The following is a 25,256-nucleotide window of genomic DNA, read 5'->3' as shown; positions in this document are numbered from 1 at the left end:
TGCAGGGAGGAAGGAAGTGAGGGAGGAAGGGAGGAAGGAAAGATGAATGCTGCAGTCCAAAAGGACAAACACCACACTTTCCAAATCCTGTACAGAGTACAGCATGTACATACACATGTATGAATATCTCGTGCAGTGACGTCATCATCAGGCTCGATAGGAGTCACGTGTGAATGTGATGATCCTGAAATGAAAGTTTGCTGATGGATGGTGAAGTTCTAAGAGTTTGCCAAAGTCTATTTGACTTTTAGGATCTATATATTTCTTTTCTACATGACTGCACTCACTGGGAATTGAGCTTCATGACTTTTTAGTTGCCTTTCAATTTGCTACGAACACAATATTCAAATCATAACTTTTATCATAACCTCATCACTCTACCTGGACGCTACACTATGCTACAATGCTATCACCTATCTATGTACTCTACATCTACACGTATACGCTGTACTCTGTCCTGCTCCTCCCTCACCTCCTCTTCTCTCGCTCTCTCTCTCTCTCTCTGTCCTGCTCCTCCCTCACCTCCTCTTCTCTCTCTCTCTCTGTCCTGCTCCTCCCTCACCTCCTCTACTCTCTCTCTCTCTCTCTCTCTGTCCCTACTCCTCCCTCACCTCCTCTTCTCTCTCTCTCTCTGTCCTGCTCCTCCCTGACCTCCTCTACTCTCTCTCTCTCTCTCTCTCTCTTTCTCTCTCACCCCTGCTCCTCCCTCGTGTCCTCTCTCTCTCTCTCTCTCTCTCTCTCTCTCACCTGCTCCTCCCTCATCTCCTCTCGGTCTCTCTCTCACTCCTGCTCCTCTCTCATGTCCCCTCTCTCTCTGTGTCTCTCTCCTGCTTCTTTCTCACCCCCCTCTCCTGCTCCCCCTCACGTCCTCTTTCTTTCTCTCTCTCTCTGTCTGTCTGTCCTGCTCCTCCTCCCTCTCCTTCTCTCTCTCTCTCACCTATTCCTCCCTCACCTCCTCTCGGTTTCTCTCTCTCTCCTGCTCCCCTCTCGTGTCCCCTCTCTGTGTCTCTCTCCTGCTTCTTCCGCACCTCCCTCTCTCACTCTCTCCTGCTCCTCCTCCTTCACCTCCTCTGTCTCTCTTTCTTTCTCTCCCTCTCTCTCTCTCTCTGTCCTGCTCCTCCCTCACCTTCTCACACTCTCTCTTTCTCTCTTACCCCTGCTCCTCCCTCGCGTCCTCTCTCTCTCTCTCTCTCTCTCTCTGTTTCTCTCACCTGCTCCTCCCTCATCTCTTCTCGGTCTCTCTCTCTCTCCTGCTCCTCTCTCATGTCCTCTCTCTCGCTGTCTCTCCCTCCTGCTTTTTTCTCACCCCTCTCTCCTTCTCCTCCCTCACGTCCTCTTTCTTTCTCTCTCTCTCTGTCTGTCTGTCCTGCTCCTCCCTCTCCTTCTCTCTCTCTCTCACCTATTCCTCCCTCACCTCCTCTCGGTTTCTCTCTCTCTCCTGCTCCCCTCTCGTGTCCCCTCTGTGTCTCTCTCCTGCTTCTTCCTCACGTCCCTCTCTCTCTCTCTCTCCTGCTCCTCCTCCTTCACCTCCTCTGTCTCTCTTTCTTTCTCTCTCTCTCTCTCTCGCGCTCTCTCTGTCCTGCTCCTCCCTCACCCCCCCCCCCCCCCTCCTGGTCGCTCTCACAGAAACACAAGAAGCCCTGCGGCGGAGGGGAGAAGCAGGAGAAGCAGTACCCAAACGAGCGAGAAGCAGCAGAAGTCCCACCTGAGAAGAAGCATCATCACCTGACCTTCCGGACGAGCGCCCAAAGCATGCCCCATCGCAGCCATGACTTGCTCGGCGTCAGATAGTGAGAAGATCGTCATCAACTGCGGAGGAATCCGACATGAGACCTACCGGAGCACCCTGAAGACGCTGCCGGGGACGCGGTTGTCCTGGCTGACGGAGCCCGACGCCTTCAGCAACTTCGACTACGACCCCAAGTCCGACGAGTTCTTCTTCGACCGCCATCCCGCCACCTTCGCCTTCATCCTCAACTACTACCGCACCGGGAAGCTGCACTGCCCCAACGACGTGTGCGGTCCTCTCTTCGAGGAGGAGCTCGCCTTCTGGGGCATCGATGAGACGGACGTGGAGGCGTGCTGCTGGATGAACTACCGGCAGCACCGCGACGCCGAGGAAGCCCTGGACAGCTTCGAGACTCCCGAGCCGGACGCGCCGGAGGAAGACCCGGCGCTCACCGGCGGGGCCGACGGGGACCTCAAGCGGCTCTGCGTGCAGGAGGATGGACGCCGGGCCACCTGGTGGGAGGTGTGGCAGCCCAAGATGTGGGCTCTCTTTGAGGACCCCTACTCGTCCAAATACGCCCGGGTGAGTGTCCTCTGCTTGTCCGCTGTCCTTCCGGGGACGTTGCTTACTGCGTTGGATTATTTGAAAAGGTCCACTGGGCTCAGGGTCATTCCTATTCCACTAAAGCCATGCTGGAACTTTCATCATCGATTCCACTTTCTCTGTTTCCAACTCTAAAAACAACTTCAAGGTAGAAATCTCCCAAAAGTATATACTACAATCTACTCATATGAATATCATAATACACATCATAATACACGTGTACTGTATCTAACTAAAATAGTTTCCTAAAACAACATAACTCGTTCAAATAAGAGGAATTCATCTTGAACATGAAATATAAACACGTGCATGCTATTTATGCTGATGGAAAATACATGAAGTATAAAGACTATTTATGCTACTAGCATGTTAAGAGTGGCAGTACTGTAAGTTACAGTAATTGAAATGAATCAATGCATAGCCTGAAGAAAGGAAGTAGGCGCTGAGATTTGCAATCAAAGGACACTTGGCTTGTATTTTGATGATACATTTACAAGTTATTTCCTGTGCAGGAGAGTGGATTTTTGATCAAATGCTTCTTTCCAAGGTGAAAAGTTCTAGAGTGACGTGTACTCACGTATTGTTGATGTATTTTTATACTGCTCTATTTGTGTCAACAAGCATCCTGATCAAATGCAACGTGGCACAGGTGTCCAAAGTGCAACCATTTTTTATTGCCTGATATTGATACAGTACGCAACAGGCTGTATACTGTATTCATATATATCCTATTCATATGGAATAGGTATGGAAGATGAGGAAGGAGGATTAATTCCACATGGAAAAGAGAAAAAGTATATTGGATATATTTTAATAACCTTAATAATTAGTGAAAAATACATTGAACATCTTTAATAACTCTTAAAACAGACTCAAAACCCCTCTTCTGGAGACCGCATCCTCCTTTTGACTCGTTCATCTTTTTTCTTTTATCTCTGTCTGCGATGCCCTTGGCTTTTTACTTAAAGATGAAATTTATTATTAGTCATCATTCCAAAATGGCCCACATCATTTCCTTTCTGTCTCCCTGGCTTGAACGCACACATGGTATACACACAGGGTATACACACATGGGAAACATACAGGGTATACACACATGGGATACACACATGGGAATACATACATGGTATACACACAGGGAATACACACATGGAATGCACACATGGTATACACACAGGGTATACACACACATAATACACACAGGGAGTACACACAGATTATACACATGGAATATACACAAGGTATACACAGAGAGTATACACACATGTTATACACACATGGAATATACACATGGTATATACAGCGGGTATACACACATGGTATATACACACAGAGAATACACACATGGAATGCACACAGGATATACACACATGAGGTACACACAGGATACACACGCATGGTATACACGCAGGGTATTTAAACATGAGATACACACATGGTATACACACAGGGAATATACACATGGAATGCACACAGGGTATACACATATGGAATGCACACATGGTATACACACAAGGACTGCACATATGGTATACATGGTATACACACACAGGGAATACACACACGGAAGGCGAACAGGGTATAGACACAGGGTATACACACATGGAATATACATAGGGAGTACACACAGATTATACACACATGGTATACACACATGTATACGAACATGGAACACAGCTGGAATACACACATATACTATACACTATACATACATATTATGTGTGTATGTATCTATGTACAGTATATGTATACACAGTGCATGTTTTAAAATCATTATAAAAAGGTGCACACGTGAATTGATTTGACGCACATGCACGCTGTTATGTGTGTGCTGTTGTTTTGCAGTAGTGTTGGTGTGTTGCATGTTGGCGGTGATGTGAGACAAAGATTGTTTATTAGTGTGATGCATCCAGTAAAAGGGGATGTGTTTATGGATACTGTACCGTCCTTGGTAAGGAAGTGCTGGATGCTTTCGGTTAAAAACAAAATGTCGCATTGTAAGAAAGAAACGTGTGGCTGAGTGGCGAAATGCTACCGAGGCGATGTGGTGAATCATCGACCAACTTCCTGGTCTGGTATATCCACACCCGTATCACCACAATAAAAACTTTACTGCAGTCAGTTCTTTGGTGATATGAATTGTCAATCCTGCCGATTTGATATCATTGTTTTATTTCTGGACGTCAACAGTCGGGCTCCTCCCCCTCATGCTGTTCATGCACGCTCACGTGCGCTGGTGAACTAGTCTGCCAACTGCAAGCATCCTTCATCTTTTTCCAACATAAAACATCAATCATTTTTCATCTTTTCAATGTACACTTTACTCTCTTTTACTCCCATCTCTGCTAATCATTAACTATAACCATAAAACCCTCAAATACACGCACACGCACACACACGCTGCTTATCACAGTGGACTCTTGTCATCAGGATGGAGACAAGCAATGTTTAATACGCGTAAATCATCAGCTTGTATGATCTTTTATACACACACGAACCTTCTATGTCATACTCATCATACTCAGCATCATGATATCATCACCATACTCATCATGATGGTCTCATGCGTTGATCTTTGCATGAGAATGATGGCTGAGCTTGTCATTTGTGAATGAGAATGAAGTGATGGTAGAAGATGGTCGAATGTTCCCAGGATTTTAGTTGCCAAGTGCTGGATTGCAGATGATTGCTATTGGCCCCCACCCCCACCTAGTCTCCAGCAGCCCCCCAGCTGATTGGTGGGTGTTATCCAGCTGAGTGAGTGTGTGTGTGTGTGATAGCGGAATACTGCAGTGCTGGTAGTAGCTGACGGTGCTGTACTGCGCAGGACAGAGCGACACGCTGAGAGGAGCTTTTTGCAGGATGGAGTAAAAGACGCAGGAGTAGAAGAAGAGGGGCAGGATGGGGGGGTCATTTTCCACCACCCCCTCAATTCTCTTATGCTGAGCTCGGCACGCGTGTGGCCGGTAGCCTTCTATTGATCCGCTGCATTTCGCGGCAATTTTTTTGTCTGCAAAACCTTTCTACTTTCTTCTACTCACTCGGCTGCCAATGAATGAATGAATGAATGAATGAATGAATGAATGAATGAATGAATGAAACAAACCCAATAAAAACAAAACACACACATGCTTATTCTGTCCTGTAAACACAGGCAACGTCACTTTGTAAGCTTTTCTACCCTACAGCCCCCAGTAGAGTGGTACAGTACTGGTACAGTACTGGTACAGCCCCCAGTAGAGGGGGGGGGGTCCATATGATGACAGTGCAGAGAGGTGATGTCTGCACCTGCAGCAAAAACAACGTCATGCTCTCCACTTTATCTTCTACTTCTGACATTTAAATGACTTCCCGTGTTGAACCCGCTTCAAAGCTCCCCCCCCTCCCGCGACGGGTTTTTTGTTGCGCTATAGGCAATCTATCTGCCAGGGTCCCCCCCTCCCACCATCGTGCTTTTCAGGATCCTGCTGCGACAGAGCTTTCTTTTTCTCTGCGTGTTTGCATCACAGCAAAGACAAGAGAATACTACGCTATATGTAGTGACAGAAGTAGTATTTAACCTGTACATGATCTGTACTAGATCATTGTACTTGTGCAGAATGATGTACATACTGTATGATGCTACATGATGTACTGCGTGGGAAAGACCATTTATTGATACTTTCATTTACAATAAACACTTTACATAGTAGGCATGCTCTCAAGTGCACCATTTCCAAATAATATTGCGGAGAATCATAGGAGACACTGATGGAAGATCATAGGAGACACTATTGGAAGATCATGGAAGTTCATTGAAGAAACTGATAGAGGATCGTAGGAGACACCGATGGAAGATCATAGGAGACTCTGATGGAAGGTCACAAGAGACACTGATGGAAGATCCTAGGAGAATCTGATGGAAGGTCATAGGAGACACTGATGGAAGCTCATAGGAGACACTGATGGAAGATCATAGGAGACACCGATGGAAGGTCATAGGAGACACCGATGGAAGATCATTGGAGATACCGATGGAAGATCATAGGAGACACTGATGGAAGATCATGGGAGACTCTGATGGAAGGTCACAAGAGACACTGATGGAAGATCCTAGGAGAATCTGATGGAAGGTCAAAGGAGACACTGATGGAAGCTCATAGGAGACACTGATGGAAGATCATAGGAGACACCGATGGAAGGTCATAGGAGACACCGATGGAAGATCATTGGAGATACCGATGGAAGATCATAGGAGACACTGATGGAAGATCATGGGAGACTCTGATGGAAGGTCACAAGAGACACTGATGGAAGATCCTAGGAGAATCTGATGGAAGGTCATAGGAGACACTGATGGAAGCTCATAGGAGACACTGATGGAAGATCATAGGAGACACCGATGGAAGGTCATAGGAGACACCGATGGAAGATCATTGGAGATACCGATGGAAGGTCATAGGAGACACCGATGGAAGATCATTGGAGATACCGATGGAAGGTCATAGGAGACACCGATGGAAGGTCATAGGAGACACCGATGGAAGATCATTGGAGATACCGATGGAAGGTCATAGGAGACACTGATGGAAGATCATGGGAGACCCACATGGAAGATCATAGGAGACTCTGATGGAAGGTCACAAGAGACACTGATGGAAGATCATAGGAGAATCTGATGGAAGGTCATAGGAGACACTGATGGAAGCTCATAGGAGACACCGATGGAAGATCATAGGAGACACCGATGGAAGGTCATAGGAGACACCGATGGAAGATCATTGGAGACACCGATGGAAGATCATTGGAGATACCGATGGAAGATCATAGGAGACACTGATGGAAGATCATGGGAGACCCTCATGGAAGATCATAGGAGACACTGATGGAAGCTCATTGGAGATACCGATGGAAGATCATAGGAGACACCGATGGAAGCTCATTGGAGATACCCATGGAAAATCATAGGAGACAACGATGGAAGCTCATTGGAGATACCGATGGAAGATCATAGGAGACACCGATGGAAGCTCATTGGAGATACCCATGGAAAATCATAGGAGACAACGATGGAAGGTCATAGGAGACACCGATGGAAGGTCTTAGGAGACACAGATGGAAGGTCTTAGGAGACACTGATGGAAGGTCTTAGGAGACATCGATGGAAGATCATTGGAGACACCGATGGAAGGTATTAGGAGACATCGATGGAAGGTCTTAGGAGACATCGATGGAAGATCATTGGAGACACCGATGAAGATCATAGGAGACATCGATGGAAGATCATAGGAGACACCGATGGAAGATCACTGGAGACACCGATGGAAGATCACTGGAGACACCGATGGAAGATCACTGGAGACACCGATGGAAGATCACTGGAGACACCGATGGAAGATCACTGGAGACACCGATGGAAGATCACTGGAGACACCGATGGAAGATCACTGGAGACACAGATGGAAGCTCATAGGAGACACAGATGGAAGCTCATAGGAGACACAGATGGAAGCTCATAGGAGATACCGATGGAAGCTCATAGGAGACAGTGATGGAAGATCATGGAAGACACGGATGGAAGGTCATAGGAGACACCGATGGAAGCTCATAGGAGACAGTGATGGAAGATCATGGAAGACACGGATGGAAGGTCATAGGAGACACCGATGGATGATGATATCAATATTATTCTAGTAGATAGTGAATATTATGGTGGACTACCGTCAACTTGATAAACAACAATGACAATTTACAGCAAGTGTTAGTAAGATACTACTGCATGTGTACTTGGTAATGAAATAGAAATAAGTACACAGATATCACATTAGTGTGATAAAATATCACGTAGCGGTAAAAAGATGTTGGTTCCACATATGAGCTGCGTGTTTCAGAGAAAGAAGGTAGAACATATTTCTCACTAAAGCAGCCTCGTTTGTAAAGCAGCAGAGAAACAAGGTCACTTTTACTCCTTTCTTTTACCACTTTTGCACTGTCGGCTTTTTTCCCCTGCATACACACACGCACACACACACACGCACACACACCTCACATGCTATACAGCTTGTTAGTCCCAACGCTGTCCATAGCTTCTTGGGCTCCATCACAGTTGTTTGTGTGTATTTTCCTATATTTAGACGATAATATAGACAAACATACTATAGAGTCTATATATGCTCTGCCATTGGCTGGTTGTTTGTCTGTATTTTCCCTGCCATTGGTTGGTTTGTCTATAATATAGACAAACATATAGAATCTATATGTGCCCTGCCATTGGCTGGTTCTTTGTCTCTATGTTCCCGTGCCCCTCGCCCAAAGTCAGCTGGGATAGGCTCCAGCATCCCCTGTGACCCAAGTAAGAATATACAGTATACATACTGTATATGTTTGTGTGCACATGTGTGTTGTGCATGTGTATAATGAGATGATGGCATCCTGCTCTTTTTTTGTCATCCCCAAGGTCTTGTTCTCTTCTTTAAACTACCAAGGGACTAACCCCCCCTCCCACTCACCCACTCTCAGGCACACACACATACACCAGCACACGTATACAAGCACACTAGTGTGCTGGTCAGTGGTAGAATGGGGGTGTTGAAGCCAATTTGTCCTTGTAGGGGGTGGGGGGGGGGGGTATGCTGGCTGTCATTTACACTTAGTTTGCTTTCTGCGTAAGTGAAGTAGAAATGAAATGAATGCTTGTGAATGCAAATCACGGTGGTGTGCTTTTGTGTTTGGGAGTGCAGCGCTAGCAGCAAAGTTCCTGCAGTGGAAATGTGTGATCTTCACTTCCTGGCACTGGCGACTTCTGGCACAACTTTCATTGCCCATTTGGCAAAGCTCTGCCTACTTACTGTAGTAGTGTCATTCTGCATTACTGTAATACTGCACGACTGTATTAGTGTATTGCTATATTACTGCATTACTGCAAATCTGTGCTGCCAGCAATGCAGCACTTCCAACACCTGCAGTGCTGCAGCACAGGAAGATGCAGAACGTTCTCCTTTTCTCCTTTTTATTTCCTGCACATTTCTTTCTCATTCATCTTCATATCATATCCACATAGTTATTATTCCTGTTCATGTAATATTCACATAGCTATGCTTCATCTTCATATCATACCCACATAGCTATGATTCCTGTTCATACGTTGTTAGGTTAGCTTCCGTTGCTTTCTTGGCTTTGTGCTTGCTGACGGGATGGAGCTGATTGTGTAGTTGATGAGTGAGTATATGATAAGAAATAGAAAGGATAAGTAAATGGGCTCTACAGAAAGACGTCCCATCAGCACTGCCAGACCCGAGACTACATAGTTCAACACTTCTAGCCGCCATCAGAACCTAGCATTTCAGCATTAGTAGGTCCGTATATATGAATATGACATAGTTGAAGACAGTGTAATATGCAAGACAGAAATCTACTTGTGCTAAGTACTAAATACTTCTACTTCCTACTCGTACCTCATTCAACAATCTGCTGTGTCCTGGGGGGATTTAGTAAACACCCCAGCCATGCACGATTTTATCAAGTCACCTTTGCACAGGACATTGTGTGTGTGTGTGTGTTCTGCAGTGTAAGAAAGGACATTCCCGGCTGCTGCGTCACTGCTGCAAAAGGGAAGGTGATGTCATAAGAAAAAGAAAATATTGTTTTCATCTGCTGTCGTATTTGATGAATAAATGAGGGGTTGCCAGGTGGCTTCTATTTTCCTTTGCCAAGATTAAAAGATGTAACTAGATATTGTTTTTTATTATACTATTTGATGGTCATGTCTCAAGGTCAGCGGCTACTCATCCTCGCTCATTGTTCAGGCCATTGAAGATATAAACTCTATTTTACACTACTCTACACTCTACTCTACTTACACTCTACTTACACTCTACTTACACGCTACGTTACACTCTACACACAACTCTACCCTCTACACTCGACTCTACTTACACTTTACTTTACACTCTGCACTGACTCTAGTTACACTCTACTTTACACTCTACACACAACTCTACTTACACTCTACTTACACTCTACTTACACTCTACGTTACACTCTACACACAACTCTACACTCGACTCTACTTACACTTTACTTTACACTCTGCACTGACTCTAGTTACACTCTACTTACACTCTACTTACACTCTACTTTACACTCTACACACAACTCTACTTTACAGTCTACACTCACTCTACTTACACTCTACACACAACTCTAGTTTACACTCGACACCTTCTCACTTACACTCTACACACAACTCTACTTTACACGCTACACTGACTCTACTTAAACTCTAAACATAACTCTACTTTACGCTCTACACTGACTCTACTTTACATTCTAAACATAACTCTACTTTACACTCTACACTGACTACCTACAATCTACTTTACACTCTACACACAACTCTACACTCTAGACCAGGGGTGGGCAAATATTTGGACTCGAGGGCCGCATTGAGTTAACAAAATTGTCTGGGGGGCCAGAACATATATTTAACACACACACACTATTTTATGCTTATCATTTTCCTTGAATTATTTGTCTAATTTTATCTGTAAAAGTGTTATCCTATATCAGTTGTATGTTCTCATGTCCATTTTTTAGGAGCACTTTAAACATCACACCACATCAAACTATGTCATTTAATTTTACAGTTTTGTTGTTTATTTTTTACTAAATCAGACATCCGACTTGCAAGTCATGTTGCCAGTTTGTATGTTAAAAGTTGAAGTTACTTAAAAAGCAACTGGCGGGCCGGATTCAAACGCTTGGTGGGCCGCATGTGGCCCCCGGGCCGTAGTTTGCCCACCCCTGCTCTAGACTGACTCTACTTACACTCTAAATATAACTCTACTTTACGCTCTACACTGACTCTACTTCACACGCTAAACGTAACTCTACATTAAACTCTACACTGACTCTACCTACACTCTACTTTACACTCTACACATAAGTCTGCTTCACACTCTACACTGACTCTACTTACACTGTGAACATAACTCTACTTCACATTGACTCTACATTGACTCTACTTACACTCTACTTTACACTCTACACACAGCTTTTCTTTACACTCTATTGTACTTCCCATTGTACTTTCTTTCCATTAAACTGTTGTTTGCATAGTACCATACTTAAGACTATGGAGTGGGATGATCCACTTGCATTCATGCTCTGTCGTTGCCAAACTGGTTCTATGGTTCCCAAGCGGCAGAGAACATGGTATGATTCCCAAGCAGCATACAAGATGGTTCTCAAGCGGCATAAAAGATGGTATGATTCCCAAGCAGCATAAAAAAATGGTATGGTTCCCAAGCGGCATAGAAGATGGTATGGCTCCCCATGAATTGACTTTCTTACCTTCTCATCCTGGTGTTGCTTTCTTGTCTCGTCTTGTCATCGCTTTAATGATCTGTCTCTTGCTGACGTGCAGGTTCTGTCTTTCACATGCACTTAGGTAATTAGTATTTTCTGACTAGATGTTTTCTGGTTTTTCTGCCACTAGACAAGCACATCAATGCTTTTAACAAGCTGCTCTTTTGTGCTTTTCTATGCTCAGAGCTCAAAGCCCTCAGCAGACTTATTTCACGTTTGGCCAATAGAGGAATGATTGCTTTTAAACACCTTTCCAAATCGGATGATATTGATTGGTAGCCGATTGGAGCATCCCTAATATGGATAGATGGGTGGATGGATGGATGGATGGATGGATGGTTTCTAACGTATGCTCTGCTGGGTTAAAAAGTGTCATCACAAGAAGTGATAGCACATTTAACCAGATACCCAGAAATGTTACTATTTTACTAGCATGCTAGTAGTTACCATAGCAACGCAGCTGCCTGCACTGGGGGCTGTACTCTTAAACAGGTTAATATGCGTCAGTATCCTACCTAGTAGTACATAGTACATACTAGTACCTATACTAGTACATAGGAAGTATGGTAATACATAGTAGTACATAGCAGTGAATATACTAGTAGATATAGTAATGCATAGTAGAACATACTGCAGTAGTTCATATACTAGTACATAGTGAATATAGTAATACATATTGGTACATACTGTAGTAGTGCATACAATAGTAGTAGTAGTACATAGTACAAAGTAATACAGTACTACATGCAAACATGCAAAATCCACACAAGCAGAGTTTCGAACCCACGTCTTCCCAATTTCCTGACTGTGTGGCCAACAAGCTAACCACTCTTCCACCTTGCGGCCCTAGTACATAGTAGTACATAGTATTACATATAGTAGTAATATAGTTGTAGTATAGTATAGTCCATAGTAGATATATGTAGTAATACATATTAGTAAGACATCGTAGATATAGTACTACATATTAGTACATAGTAAGTATGTAGTAGTAGATATAGTAGTACATAGTACATATATAGATAGTAGAGGTGCAAAGCCAATTGTTGAGTGTTGGTGGGGTGGATTTATACGACCCAATTTAGATGCCGTGCATCCGTCTCTAGATGCCTTTTTCCATTCTTCAGCCTTACTGATGTGTGTGTGTGTGTGTGTGTGTGTGAGAGAAGAGAGAGAGAGAGAAATAGTTTGTGTAACCAGGACAGCTCTAGATAGCAGTGTTAAATTAGAGCATGGTTAATAAGCTGTGGGATTTCATGCAATCTCTTTGGATTAGAGGATGACTTCATCTGACCTGACACACACACACACACACACACGTGTACAGAATATGTACTGTATATCATTATGTCTTCATGCCTCCAAAGCCATGACAAAACGCCAAAGCTTCATGAACAAGAACATAGGAAATTCGTTTTTCAGGATACGTATTTTTAAAAAAAAGTGTTTAGCATGTTGGCCACACAGTCAAGAGATGGAGAAGACCTAGGTTGGAATCTCCACTTGGGCATCTGTGTGTGGAGTTTGTATGTTCTCCCTGTGCATGGCTTTTCTCCGGGTACTGCGGTTTCCTCCCACATTCCAAAAACATGCATGTCAGGTTAATTGTCCTCTCCAAATTGTCCATAGTCCTCATGAGCCTGTGCTGCCACTACTGGGTTGTTTGATCTGTGGGTGGTACATGCCATGCAGCAGCTTGTCTTTGGCTTAGTGTAAAGTCTCAGGACTCCATGCATTGTAATGATCTTTCCAGTCGTGATACCAGTGGCAACCGCCAATGTAAATACATGAATGTACAGTATGCAGCATATTACATGTTGGCTGTGTAAACACACTAAGTATTGATCAGGCATGATGATATACTGCACATACAGTACGTGTATACCTTTGAGGAATATAGATTATACTGTATACATTGCAAATACTCCCTGGTGCCTGGTATTCTATTATTTAAATGCATCCCCCCACACCCCCATCAGCACCATCTGTTGTAGTAGTAGTAGTCGGGCTGCAATAATAAGAAAGTACATAAATATGAGTGCAGTCATGTACGCAAAGACTATCAGTACTTTGTCTTCTCTGCAGTATGTGGCGTTTGCCTCGCTCTTCTTCATCCTCCTCTCCATCTCCACCTTCTGTCTGGAGACCCACGAAGTCTTCAACACCATCTACAACAAGACCGAGAACATCACTGTTGGCAACGTCACACACGAGGAGGTACTACTTCACTTCTACACTACTTTGCTTCTTTACTTCCTTACTTCTCTACTTCCTTAATTCTTTACTTCCTTACTTTTTTACTTCCTTTTTTTTTACGTCCTTACTCGGGGGTATGCTGGAGCCTATCCAGGATGACGTTGGGCGAGAGGTGTGGTCCACTCTGGATTGGTGGCCAGCCAATGGCAGGGGAATATTGTATTATTTATTTGATATTTTATCTGTGAAATGCTGATGATACGAGATGTCAGGTAGCTGAGAGAGGAAAACGCTACCCAATCCAACATGGCATGATTGTCTTAGTCTGGGTTCGAAGAAATGTTGGCCATCTTGTTCATATGTATGTATCCATATTTACACAGAGTATTTTTTCCAGGGAAGGTTTATTTGGCGGCGTGTTTGCATGTTTATGTTGCCGTCTGACATAGAATCATGTTTTTCTTCAGATCGTATACGAAGTGGTGACAGACGGCTGGCTGACGTACGTGGAGGGTGTGTGCGTCATCTGGTTCACCATCGAGGTTCTGCTGCGCGTCATCTTCTGCCCCGACAAAGCTGAGTTCTTCCGCAGCGCCCTGAACATCATCGACTTTGTGGCCATCGTCCCCTTCTACCTGGAGGTGGCGCTGAGCGGACTGTCTTCCAAAACCGCCAAAGATGTGCTGAGCTTCCTGCGCGTGGTACGCTTCGTTCGAATCCTGCGTATCTTCAAGCTCACCCGCCACTTTGTGGGTTTGCGTGTGCTGGGCCATACCCTGAGAGCCAGCACTAACGAGTTCCTGCTGCTCATCATCTTCCTGGCACTGGGCGTCCTCATCTTCGCAACCATGATTTACTATGCCGAACGCATCGGTGCTGACCCGGATGACCCCACTGCCGCTGCCCACACAAACTTCAAGAACATCCCCATTGGGTTCTGGTGGGCCGTGGTGACCATGACCACGCTGGGGTACGGGGACATGTACCCGGAGACTTGGTCGGGAATGTTAGTGGGCGCCCTCTGCGCCTTGGCCGGCGTATTGACCATCGCCATGCCCGTTCCCGTCATCGTAAACAACTTTGGCATGTACTACTCGCTGGCCATGGCCAAGCAAAAGCTCCCCAAGAAGAGGAACAAACATATACCTCGAGCACCCCAACCTGGAAGTCCCAACTACTGCAAACCGGACGCTCTCGCCATGGCCACCGCCTCACCGCACAGGCTCATGGGAAATGTGCTGGGGCCTGGCATGGTGACATCCGGTAGCTTGATCGCCGCTGGAGATTGTCCGCTGGCACAGGAGGAGATTATTGACATCAACAGAGCAGGTACGTATGTCATCCAGGGGCCATGCCCAAAATACACAACACGCAACTCATCATACAAATATTCCACTATAGTAAAGGGTTCACACGCTTAAACAAGGATGCGGATGATCCATGGCTAAAAGAAGTACACTTCCCATCATCCTTAGCGTGCACATTTAGACAGTAGTGAAGTGGAGGCTAATATCAGCAGTTGAAGTCTTATGCAGGGATGGTGGTTTGATGTCAAAAATGCTAGAAGTCCATCTTCGGCTCGGACTACTTGGAAATCATTCATTCATTCATCATTTTCTCGGGGGTGCTGGAGCCTATCCCAGCTGTCTTCGGGCGATAGGCAGGGTACACCCTGGTTGCCAGCCAATCACAGGGCACATATAGACAGACAACCATTCACACTCACATTCCTATGGACAATTTGGAGTCGCCAATTAACCTAGCATGAAAACCCACACATGCACGGGGAGAACATGCAAACTCCACACAGAGATGGCCGAGGGCGGAATTGAACCCTAGTCTCCTAGCTGTGAGGTCTGCGTACTAACCACTCGACCGTCGTTGGAAAACATTCATTCATTCATTCATTTTCTACCGCTTTTTCCTCACGAGGGTCGCGGGGGGTGCTGGAGCCTATCCCAGCTGTCTTCGGGCGAGAGGCGGGGTACACCCTGGACTGGTGGCCAACCAATCACAGGGCACATATAGACAAACAACCATTCACACTCACATTCATACCCATGGACAATTTGGAGTCGCCAATTAACCTAGCATGTTTTTGGAATGTGGGAGGAAACCGGAGTACCCGGAGAAAACCCACACATGCATGGGGAGAACATGCAAACTCCACACAGAGATGGCCAAGGGCGGAAATGAACCCTAGTCTCCTAGCTGTGAGGTCTGCGTGCTAACCACTCGACCGTCGTTGGAAAACAAAGTATGAAAAACAAAGTATCTCAGGTCTCATCAACAGAGCCAAACAGTAATGCTGGGAACACCAAGCATAGGAAGGCTTGCAAGGTTTATAGCGTGTAAATATCTAAGTTCTACTTATCTACTCTCCACATTCCAGAAGTTCAGAATTCCACATTGTACAGACCCAAAATCCTCTAAGAAATGGATGTCATTTTCCTACATTGCTCAACCCTCAACCACACAATCTCCATACCAAGTGTCTTCTCAGGTTCTCGCTGTTGTGTCCATCCTGTCATCATCCACCATGTAGCCATCTCCGCTCTTATCCTACTTCCATTGTTACTTTCTTTTCTTGTCTCAATCATCTCTCCCTTTGCTTCTTGTCCTCAGACTCAAAACGAAATGGCGATGCAGCCAATGCGGCAGCACTGGCCAATGAGGACTGTCCCACCATTGACCAGGTTCTGGGGGACGAGCGCAGTCCGGCCACCGGGGGCCTCGGTTCGACCACCAGCCGTGAGCGCTACCCGCATGATCGGGCCTGCTTCCTGCTGAACGCTGGGGAATTCCAGCGCACGACAGATGGCAACGTTCGAAAAGGTAGGAGATGAGACGAGGGATTTACTGCAATGCTGACATTGATATGCATTATTATTAATAATAACATGCCCACCAAACACATATAACATCTGTTTTTTGTTAGTAATACATTCTAAGAATCCTTACTATAACCAAAACATACAATAACGCATGCAGACGACGCTTTCTATCTATCCATCCATCCCATCCATTCATATTAGGGATCCTCCAATCAGCAATCGATCAGTATTGCTCGATTTACCTTTCAAAGCTGATAACCTGTGGCTAGTACCAGGGGGCCTTGAAATTGTCCTAACTTTCCCCCAGGCCCTCATCAGCACTCATCATAAATAAATGGAAACTTTTGCACTTCATTCATATGATTGGAATTGGACGATTTCACTCATTGATGATTAATATCGGAATTGGCGACATAAAACCATCCCTAATACAGTGCATATATAGAAATCAAATATTTGTCCTAATAATGAATGTTTCCTATGATTGATACGCCCCAGTTCCCCCAGAAGAATCATTCATATACATTCATATAACACTTTATCCAATAATCTTTCATGTGGGTTATTGACATATGTCATCACCTTGACAAGTTATCATCTGCTCTCTGTACCGCATGTGGAGGAGCGATCGCGTTCATTCAATGGCACATCCTTATTTTGACTCAGTGGAGTCTTTCTGTGATTTTATCATGTTTGTGTCCATAAGTGTGGAGGAGTGCTTGCAATATGATTGGCTAGGGTGCATGTATTCATGTAGTCAATTATCACACACACACACACTGTGCACAAGCACAGCCTTAATTTAAGCGTAGAGGAGTGATTGTATTACAGTAACCTGGACTATGTTGCATGCATGCACGTGTTTGTTTGGGGAAACACTGATATGTTGCACACACTCCATGGTGACCACAATAAACACACACACACACACACACATACTATGCGATGTAATGTGACACATTTCCTGGATGCATCCATCATGATTGCTGCACAATGATTCCATCCTCAGTATGCTGACTATTTCCTATAGTACTATTACATAGCTTTACATGGGATATGAGTATTACTGTATTTTCTGCACTATAAGGCACTTTAATTTTCTCAAAAGTTCCAAAATCTATACCAAAGAAGCACAATATTCCCAGCTGAAACGGGGACGTAACTCGACGCTGGCAGGGATAAACCAATCAAGCAACAATAGTAGTAGTATCACATAGCTTTTCTGGAGCTAGTAGTATTACGTAGCTTTACAGTGAATAAATGATTGTGTTCTATCCTTGCTGTACATAAATATCTGCATAGATGAAGGAGTCTTTAGATCCTTTTTAAAGGCACCCACTGAGTCCTCACTTGCATCGGTTGACTCAGGAGGCCAGTTTGTGGTCCTCAGAAGGTTTAAATGAGCAGTACAACTGAAGGTCATTGGCAAAAAGATGATAGGAAACATCGTTGAACTGCTGTATTATCCGACCAAGAGGAAGGACATACAATAAAAACAGAATGGGGGGCCCAGGATTGAGCCTTGGGGGACACCACACAGTACATTTCCGAGCTCTGACATTATATGGTTGGCTGACACACTAAAACTTAAACGAGCAAAGGACTGGACCTGACATCCCAACCAGGTTTTGCAGTCTGTTTGTTAGAATGTTGTGGTCAACCGAAGGTCAAAAGTCAAAGACAGGTCCAGCAGGACTAATACTGTACATCTCTCTATGTCAGTAGACATCATGCTGTCACTGGATACTTTCAGTAGGGCAGTTTTGGTATTTCCAAATATACCAAAAATACCAATAGTGGTGTTTCCAAAAACACACTATATCTTATGAATATTCCATGAAAAGTGTATGGAACCATAGAAGGTATGCCAGAGTACACGTGGTCAATTTACAATGCTTGGCGTGTTGTTGTACCGGGCCAGTGAGAGCTGCTCGTTGATTGGTTGGCCTTCTCTTGTCTGTCTTCTCCTCTGGAAGTCAGCCCAGAACAGTTTTTACATCACGGTCCTCCAAGAGCACTGCTGATTTTACTGAGGACTCCCAAAATTGCATTACAGGCTCTGACTGGACACCACTGGGAAGCATTTTGATTTCTAGTAAAAAAATAAATCGACAAACATTTACTGCTGATTGATGTCAGATGGACGTTTGCTGCCCTCAAACACTCATTTCTGATTGCGTGGGTGATTCAGCCATCTATAGTTGGCATTGAAGTGGAAGGCGTATTTCAAAAGCAACATGAAGGAAGATTTAGTGGCTCAGCGAGCAGCCGAGAGAAGAAACAAACATTTACTAAGTAGTCATCACTAATTACAGCACACTCTAGTGGCTAGCGGAGCAGCCTTGCTGCATTGATGCAGCAGCACTGCAGATGCTGCCTGAGCCATGGAACACCATTGTCCCGCATTGGAATATTCTTCCTTTATTTTTATTTTTAAACGCTATAGGCAGATTCCAGCCAGAGAAGTCTTGTGTGTGTGTGTGTGTGTGTGTGTGTGTGTGTGTGTGTGTGTGTGTATATGTTTTCCTGGTGGGAAAGAATGAAGATTGTCTTTGCTTTGACTCTATTAAGGTCTAACTGGTACTTTGCAGGCACTGTTCAATGGTGCCTTCAAGCGCACTACGCAATGTTTTCCTGCTCAGAAAAACAGAAAATACAATTGAAGTTGAATGGCGTGGTGTCTTTGAACGCATCATGACAGGGTTAGCGCATCGTTAAAAACTTCTTTAAGGAGACGAGTGTGATGGTAACAGACAGGAAGTTGATCCAGCACATGTAAGACATGTGTGGAAAACTACTTCCTCCATGGAGGGAATGCATGAACGAACGAACGAATGAAAGTGAGCTCCCCTGGCGCGGGGCGGGTGTGGGTGCGTTGAGTGGATATTTTTGTAACCATGTTCCTGTTTTGTCCCGTGTCTGTCTGTCCATGTGTTTGTCCCTCTACCTTGTCTACCTGTCTGTCTTTTCCAACTTCCTCCTTTTTGTTGTGGCTGGTTTTATTTCGAACGGACAAATGCTTGATGGTATTGTCTAACCTAACGTGTGCTGCTTGCCATGACATCGCTTACATCACATACTGTCATGAAAACATGACACCTTTACGACGCCGCACACTCATGTTTGCCCTTTGACCTGTGCACGTCATGTGATGTAGCCACAGCTTATGAGAAATCCCGCAGCCTAAATAACATTTCTGGCATGATGGGCGCCCCCCTGCGCCTCACCCCGATCACCAACGCTACCTTTGAGCCCTTCCAGCCTCCTGGCCTCAGGCGATGCCACTCCCCCATCCCCTCCATCTTGTAGCCGCTCTCCAGGAAGAATCATTCACTATCATTGAACAAATAATCATCATTTCCTAGCTAAACTCGGTATCCACGTTAACAAGGAATTGGAGTGGTCTGTAGACATAAGAAGAATTGTCATCATAAACTAAGAAGATTCAAGCTTACCGATTGCAGTCATCACCTAACACGCCTGCCAGAGGATTTAGCATTTAGATACGTTGCAGGGTGTAACAGTACAGCATCATCACGCCTGCCAGAGGATTTAGCATTTAGCTTCTTTGCAGGGTGTAACGCATCGTCACATAGCTTCAATTGGCTCCAAAAAGCTAAACATTCAAACAGCAAATAAAACAAAAGTCCAAAATGCTGGCAGGTCATTTATCCCATAAATATAATCATAATTTACTTTTCTTATTATATTCTGACCTTAATCTGTCCCTCCTAAATGTGTACTTAGTAAATGAGTATTCTTAGGTGCCGTACTGTAAAAGCAGACAGAGCCCATGTACCATGTACCATAATGTACCATTACACACCGAGCTTATACGTTCACGCCAAGTTCACCTCCTTGTACTACATGCAGCTTTTACTTTACATTTGGCAGGTAGAGCAGTTGAGGAGGGTAAAGTGGTTGAGAAGTGTAGAGCGGTTGAGGAGGGTAGAGCGGTTGAGGAAGGAGGGTAGAGCGGTTGAGGAAGGAGGGTAGAGCGGTTGAGGAGGGTAAAGTGGTTGAGAAGTGTAGAGCGGTTGAGGAGGGTAGAGCGGTTGAGGAAGGAGGGTAGAGCGGTTGAGGAAGGAGGGTAGAGCAGTTGAGGAAGGAGGGTAGAGCGGTTCAGGAGGGTAAAGAGATTGAGGAGGAGGGTAGAGCGGTTGAGGAGGGTAAAGCAATTGAGGAAGGAGGGTAGAGCGGTTCAGGAGGGTAAAGAGATTGAGGAAGGAGGGTAGAGCGGTTGAGGAGGGTGGAGCGGTTGAGGAAGGAGGGTAGAGCGGTTGAGGAAAGAGGGTAGGATGGTTGAGGAGGGTAGAGTGGTTGAGGAGGGTAAAGCGGTTGAGGAGTGTAAAGCAATTGAGGAGGGTAGAGTGATTGCGGAGGGAGGGTAGAGCGTTTGAGGAGAGAGCGTAGAGCAGTTGAGGAGGGTAAAGTGGTTGAGGAGGGAAGGTAGAGCAGTTGAGGAGGGTAGAGCGGTTGAGGAAGGAGGGTAGAGTGGTTGAGGAGGGTAGAGTGGTTGAGGAAGGAGGGTAGAGTGGTTAAGGAGGGTAAAGCAATTGAGGAGGGTAGAGTGATTGCGGAGGGAGGAGTGGTTGAGGAGGGTAGAGTGGTTGAGGAGGGTAAAGCAATTGAGGAGGGTAGAGTGATTGCGGAGGGAGGGTAGAGCGTTTGAGGAGAGAGGGTAGAGTGGTTGAGGAGGGTAAAGCGGTTGAGGAGCGAGGGTAGAGCACTTGAGGAGGTAGGGTAGAGCGTTTGAGCAGGGAGGGTAGAGCAGTTGAGGAGGGGAGGGTAGAGCGGTTGAGGAAGGGAGGGTAGAGCGGTTGAGGAAGGAAGGTAGAGCGGTTGAGGAGAGAGGGTAGAGCGGTTGAGGAGGGGAGGGTAGAGCGGTTGAGGAGAGAGGGTAGAGTGGTTAAGGAGAGAGGGTAGAGGGTAGAGCGGTTGAGGAGAGTGTAACTGTAGCTAACTGTAGATGTTGACTAAGGCAGGCAGGGGTGTCCAAAAATCTTCCTGTATGGACCACATACTGAAAAATGAAAACAGGCACTTTCAATGTGGAAAGCAGGTGAAAAACAGTCTAATGTAGATGTTCTATTTATTTACAGAATTAACTCTCTCAACTTTTTCTTTTACCATTATGCCTTTTTGCTCTTGTTTCCCCTTTTATGTTGTTTTTCTTGTATTTTTTAGCCACACCTTGGACACCCCTAGCCTAGTGTAGCCTAGCTTAGCCTAGCTAGTAGCCTGGCCTAAGGTATTTACAATAAACACAGAGATGAAAAAAAACACACTGGCAACTGTAGCATGTGTTTTTACTCCAGATGTCAGAAATAAAAGTCAATAGTTAAAGTAGTTGATGAAAAAACATTTTTGCAGTTCAAAGGAATAAACTTGTCTGCGAGCACGTAAGATTGTGCAGCGTGTCCTTAGCCCAAGGAAAAGTGCAATGAATTGTATATCGTGCATCCACAACATGAAAAAAACCCACAATAAAAGACGTCAGCTTGTCCTGCCTGTGCTAAACCTAATTTTATTGACGTCATGTCATGGCTTGCTATTCTTTTAGCCTGGCAGACACGCCTTACACCGGGGGGTGGGCGAGGGACGGCCCGCCTGGCAATAAGGTGAAAGCCTTTAATAAAGATGCAACTTTGGCGCCATCTGGTGCTTTAAATCTCATGCTAGCTTGGTAGCGACCAGCAGAAAAATACTTGAACAGGTCGGTTATTGTGATTGTGATGATAATGATGATGTTATTACTGTATGCTAATCCCATCCTTAGACGGGTCACATGACAGCATGATCAACACACCTGTGACACGTGGAACACATGGAATGATGAATATGGAAATGAAATGGGTATTCGACAGAAAAAAAACATTTCAGATAATACTTTTAATACAATTGTTAAAATGATATTTATTTGATATTTAATTTATTATGAATCATTACATTTCAACACTGATATTAGTGTTATTATTTTATATTACATGTGTATTATATATCTCTTAGATATTAATATTAGATTAGAATATGGATTACATCTATCCATCATTTTTAATAGACATGTTAATACTTCATGAATTAATTAAAAAGAAATAATAGATCAAATAAAATATAGTACTATATATATTAATACCGGCATTACAAATAATACAAGATGTATTGATATATTATTAGCATTTATTATCAAGTCTACAGTACAGTATGTAATAGTATAATATATGCATTTGTGTGTCCAGGTGTGTACTCTGTAGTACATAGTGTGATGTTTACTTCTACTTTCCCTTTAAGACACAGACGAGGTAGCAGATTGCAGTAGAGTACAGCAGTGGAAGTATTTGTGTAGTGTAGTACGTGTAGTACGTGTGCAGCTCATCCCAAATGTGAGCCGTTCATGTCATTTCCATCACAAGCACCAGCGTTACAACTTTGCACCGAGTCCAGTGGCAGGATTTTGAGTTTTTTGGCTTCTCTTTCTTTCCCCCCCCCATCAACCCCTCCCTCACCCATACTCCCCCACCCCACCCCCTCCCTGTCTTGGCTGCGGCCGTCCAGTAGGAGGCACTGTCAACGGCTACTGGAGCGACAGCCCGTGGTAGAGCAGCCGTGGACTCATGGAGCAGAACTTGACAAGACCCCTTCCCAACATCCAAATATGCAACACAAAGCGGACGACGGCGCTGTTGGACTCGTACGCCGCCAGTGTGTACGTGTGTGTGTACGTGTGTGTACGTGTGTGTGCACATGCAGCTACCTCTGTACTCTACTCAGACGCACAAAAGACTTTCGAGATGAAAGGAAGAAATGCTTTTGTTCAATGGAAGACACATATTTCATTCATTATGGATTTATGAATATTTTTATGATTATTAGGCTCTTGCATTCAGTCAGGGGTGTCCAATTGTTTTCCACCTGGAGGATGTGGCTTATTTCATACATTTCAATGATTCAAACATTCAACCTTATTAATATGACTCTATCTGCTTTCATCGGCCGTGGGCCAATAAAAATCCACTTGCGGGCAGGAAATGGCCCCCCAGCCAAACTTTGGACACCCTAGGACTAAACTCTCCAAAATTCTGCTCCCAGAGTTTGAGATGCGTGACTGATTGGACATATAAAATTTGATCTTGCTATGTTGGATGTGTTTAAAAAGGAATCATGCTTATTTTCATTGTGGGCGAGATGGATTCATATTCATCTGCAGAATTTGGAAGAGTTTTCATTTTGCACCAATGAGACAAAAGAAGTGGAACATTTTGTCTTTCCTTGGGAACCAAGGAGATGGCTTTTTTGGTGATGGATCGGTCATCAGCAAGCAAGACTAAAGAGCTTCTGCTATGTCCACACCAACACTCACTTCAAAAACACACATTTCATCATTAGTGGTGTATGTCCTTGAAGGCAGCGTCTGCTGTCTGGTATTACGCCATCTCAGTAAATATGACAGTACTTTTAAGTTCTTTTAAGTGTGTTCATCCTGGTAATCCACGACTCCGGTCTGGACCAAAACATTTTCAAAAGATACTTGGTCACATGCTGGCGTTTCACAACCCTCACAACAAAACACTTTCACACGCGCCCTAATCCCCTAAAGCTAATTAATTAATTAATTAATGCTAATTAAAGCTAATTAAGCGCTTGAGCCACCCTTAGAAGCAACAACCACAGCCTTTGTGATAGCTTCCAGCATTGTGGAGTCACATTGGAGGCTTTCCCAGCACTGACCTTAATCGAGGCAAGTCAAGCCTGCGGTTCTTTGATGTCGTTGTGGGGTCTTTTGTGACCTTTCAGATGAGGCGTGGTGTCATGGGAAGGTTCACCACTGTTCCATATTTGTGGCCATTTGTGGATAATTTAATAATTTGTGGCTCTCACTGTGGTTTGCTGGAGTCCCAATGCTTTCCAGACTGATAGAGCTCCATTCATGTCACTTAGGTTATGTTTAAACACTCCACTGTATGTACTGTATTATACTGTACATCATTAGAAAATGTGAGTTTTTTTAAGGTGTGTGTTGGTGTGGACCAAGGGGCCAAGTGGGACCGGCCTGGACTGATCTTTGGTCAGGTCATCCTTTTTGGGTTCATTGCACATCACAGCATGAGTTTGTGTTTTTCGGGGGGACGGAGTCGTGATATATCGTTTCACACACATCAGTTATGCAACATGACACTGTGCGCACACACACTCACACACACGTCTACCTAGTGTCCTCACCTGCCCTGTGTCCACTGGTGGTCTGCGCCCCCCCACACGCAGCAAAGAGCAGGTGATGTTTGCGATGTATATAACATGTCAGACGTGCATGGTAGGTGAATGTGCATGGGTTTCCATTGCAAGCAATAAGGAACGTGGTATGAAAGCTGGAGTAGAAGTAGAACAAGTAGAGCGTGAAGGTGTGATTGTGCACATGCATCTGCACTAACTCCGCATGCAGCACATCAAATACGAATGTAGGATGCGGACCTTGACTTTATGCATGCCAAATGCTATGATGCTCCTGGTCCCAAGAGACCAGCTTAGGTACTGTAACGGGGCCGGGCAGG

The 25,256-nt window shown here is 44.7% G+C and overlaps 1 protein-coding gene across 3 annotated transcripts; it reads left to right on the top strand.

Moving 5' to 3' along the window:
* The first annotated feature begins 961 nt into the window (after positions 1-961).
* Positions 962-25,256, top strand: LOC131103064 (potassium voltage-gated channel subfamily C member 1-like). 3 transcript variants are annotated; one of them, XM_058048949.1, is made up of 5 exons: positions 962-2,311; positions 13,763-13,894; positions 14,341-15,202; positions 16,499-16,708; positions 23,266-25,256. In XM_058048949.1, the coding sequence occupies exons 1-5, from the start codon at positions 1,769-1,771 to the stop codon at positions 23,304-23,306; spliced, it is 1,788 nt and encodes a 595-aa protein (XP_057904932.1). In that variant the 5' UTR covers positions 962-1,768; the 3' UTR covers positions 23,307-25,256. The 3 variants fall into 3 exon arrangements, with proteins under 3 accessions (XP_057904932.1, XP_057904931.1, XP_057904930.1); XM_058048948.1 differs by having other exon boundaries at positions 23,263-25,256; XM_058048947.1 differs by lacking the exon at positions 23,266-25,256 and adding an exon at positions 19,865-20,653.

This window comes from Doryrhamphus excisus, chromosome 15 (genome assembly GCF_030265055.1).
Source record: "Doryrhamphus excisus isolate RoL2022-K1 chromosome 15, RoL_Dexc_1.0, whole genome shotgun sequence".
Classification (NCBI taxonomy): Eukaryota; Metazoa; Chordata; class Actinopteri; order Syngnathiformes; family Syngnathidae; genus Doryrhamphus; species Doryrhamphus excisus.
The sequence above is the reverse complement of the archived record's forward strand: the minus strand, read 5'-3'. Positions and strand labels throughout refer to the sequence as shown.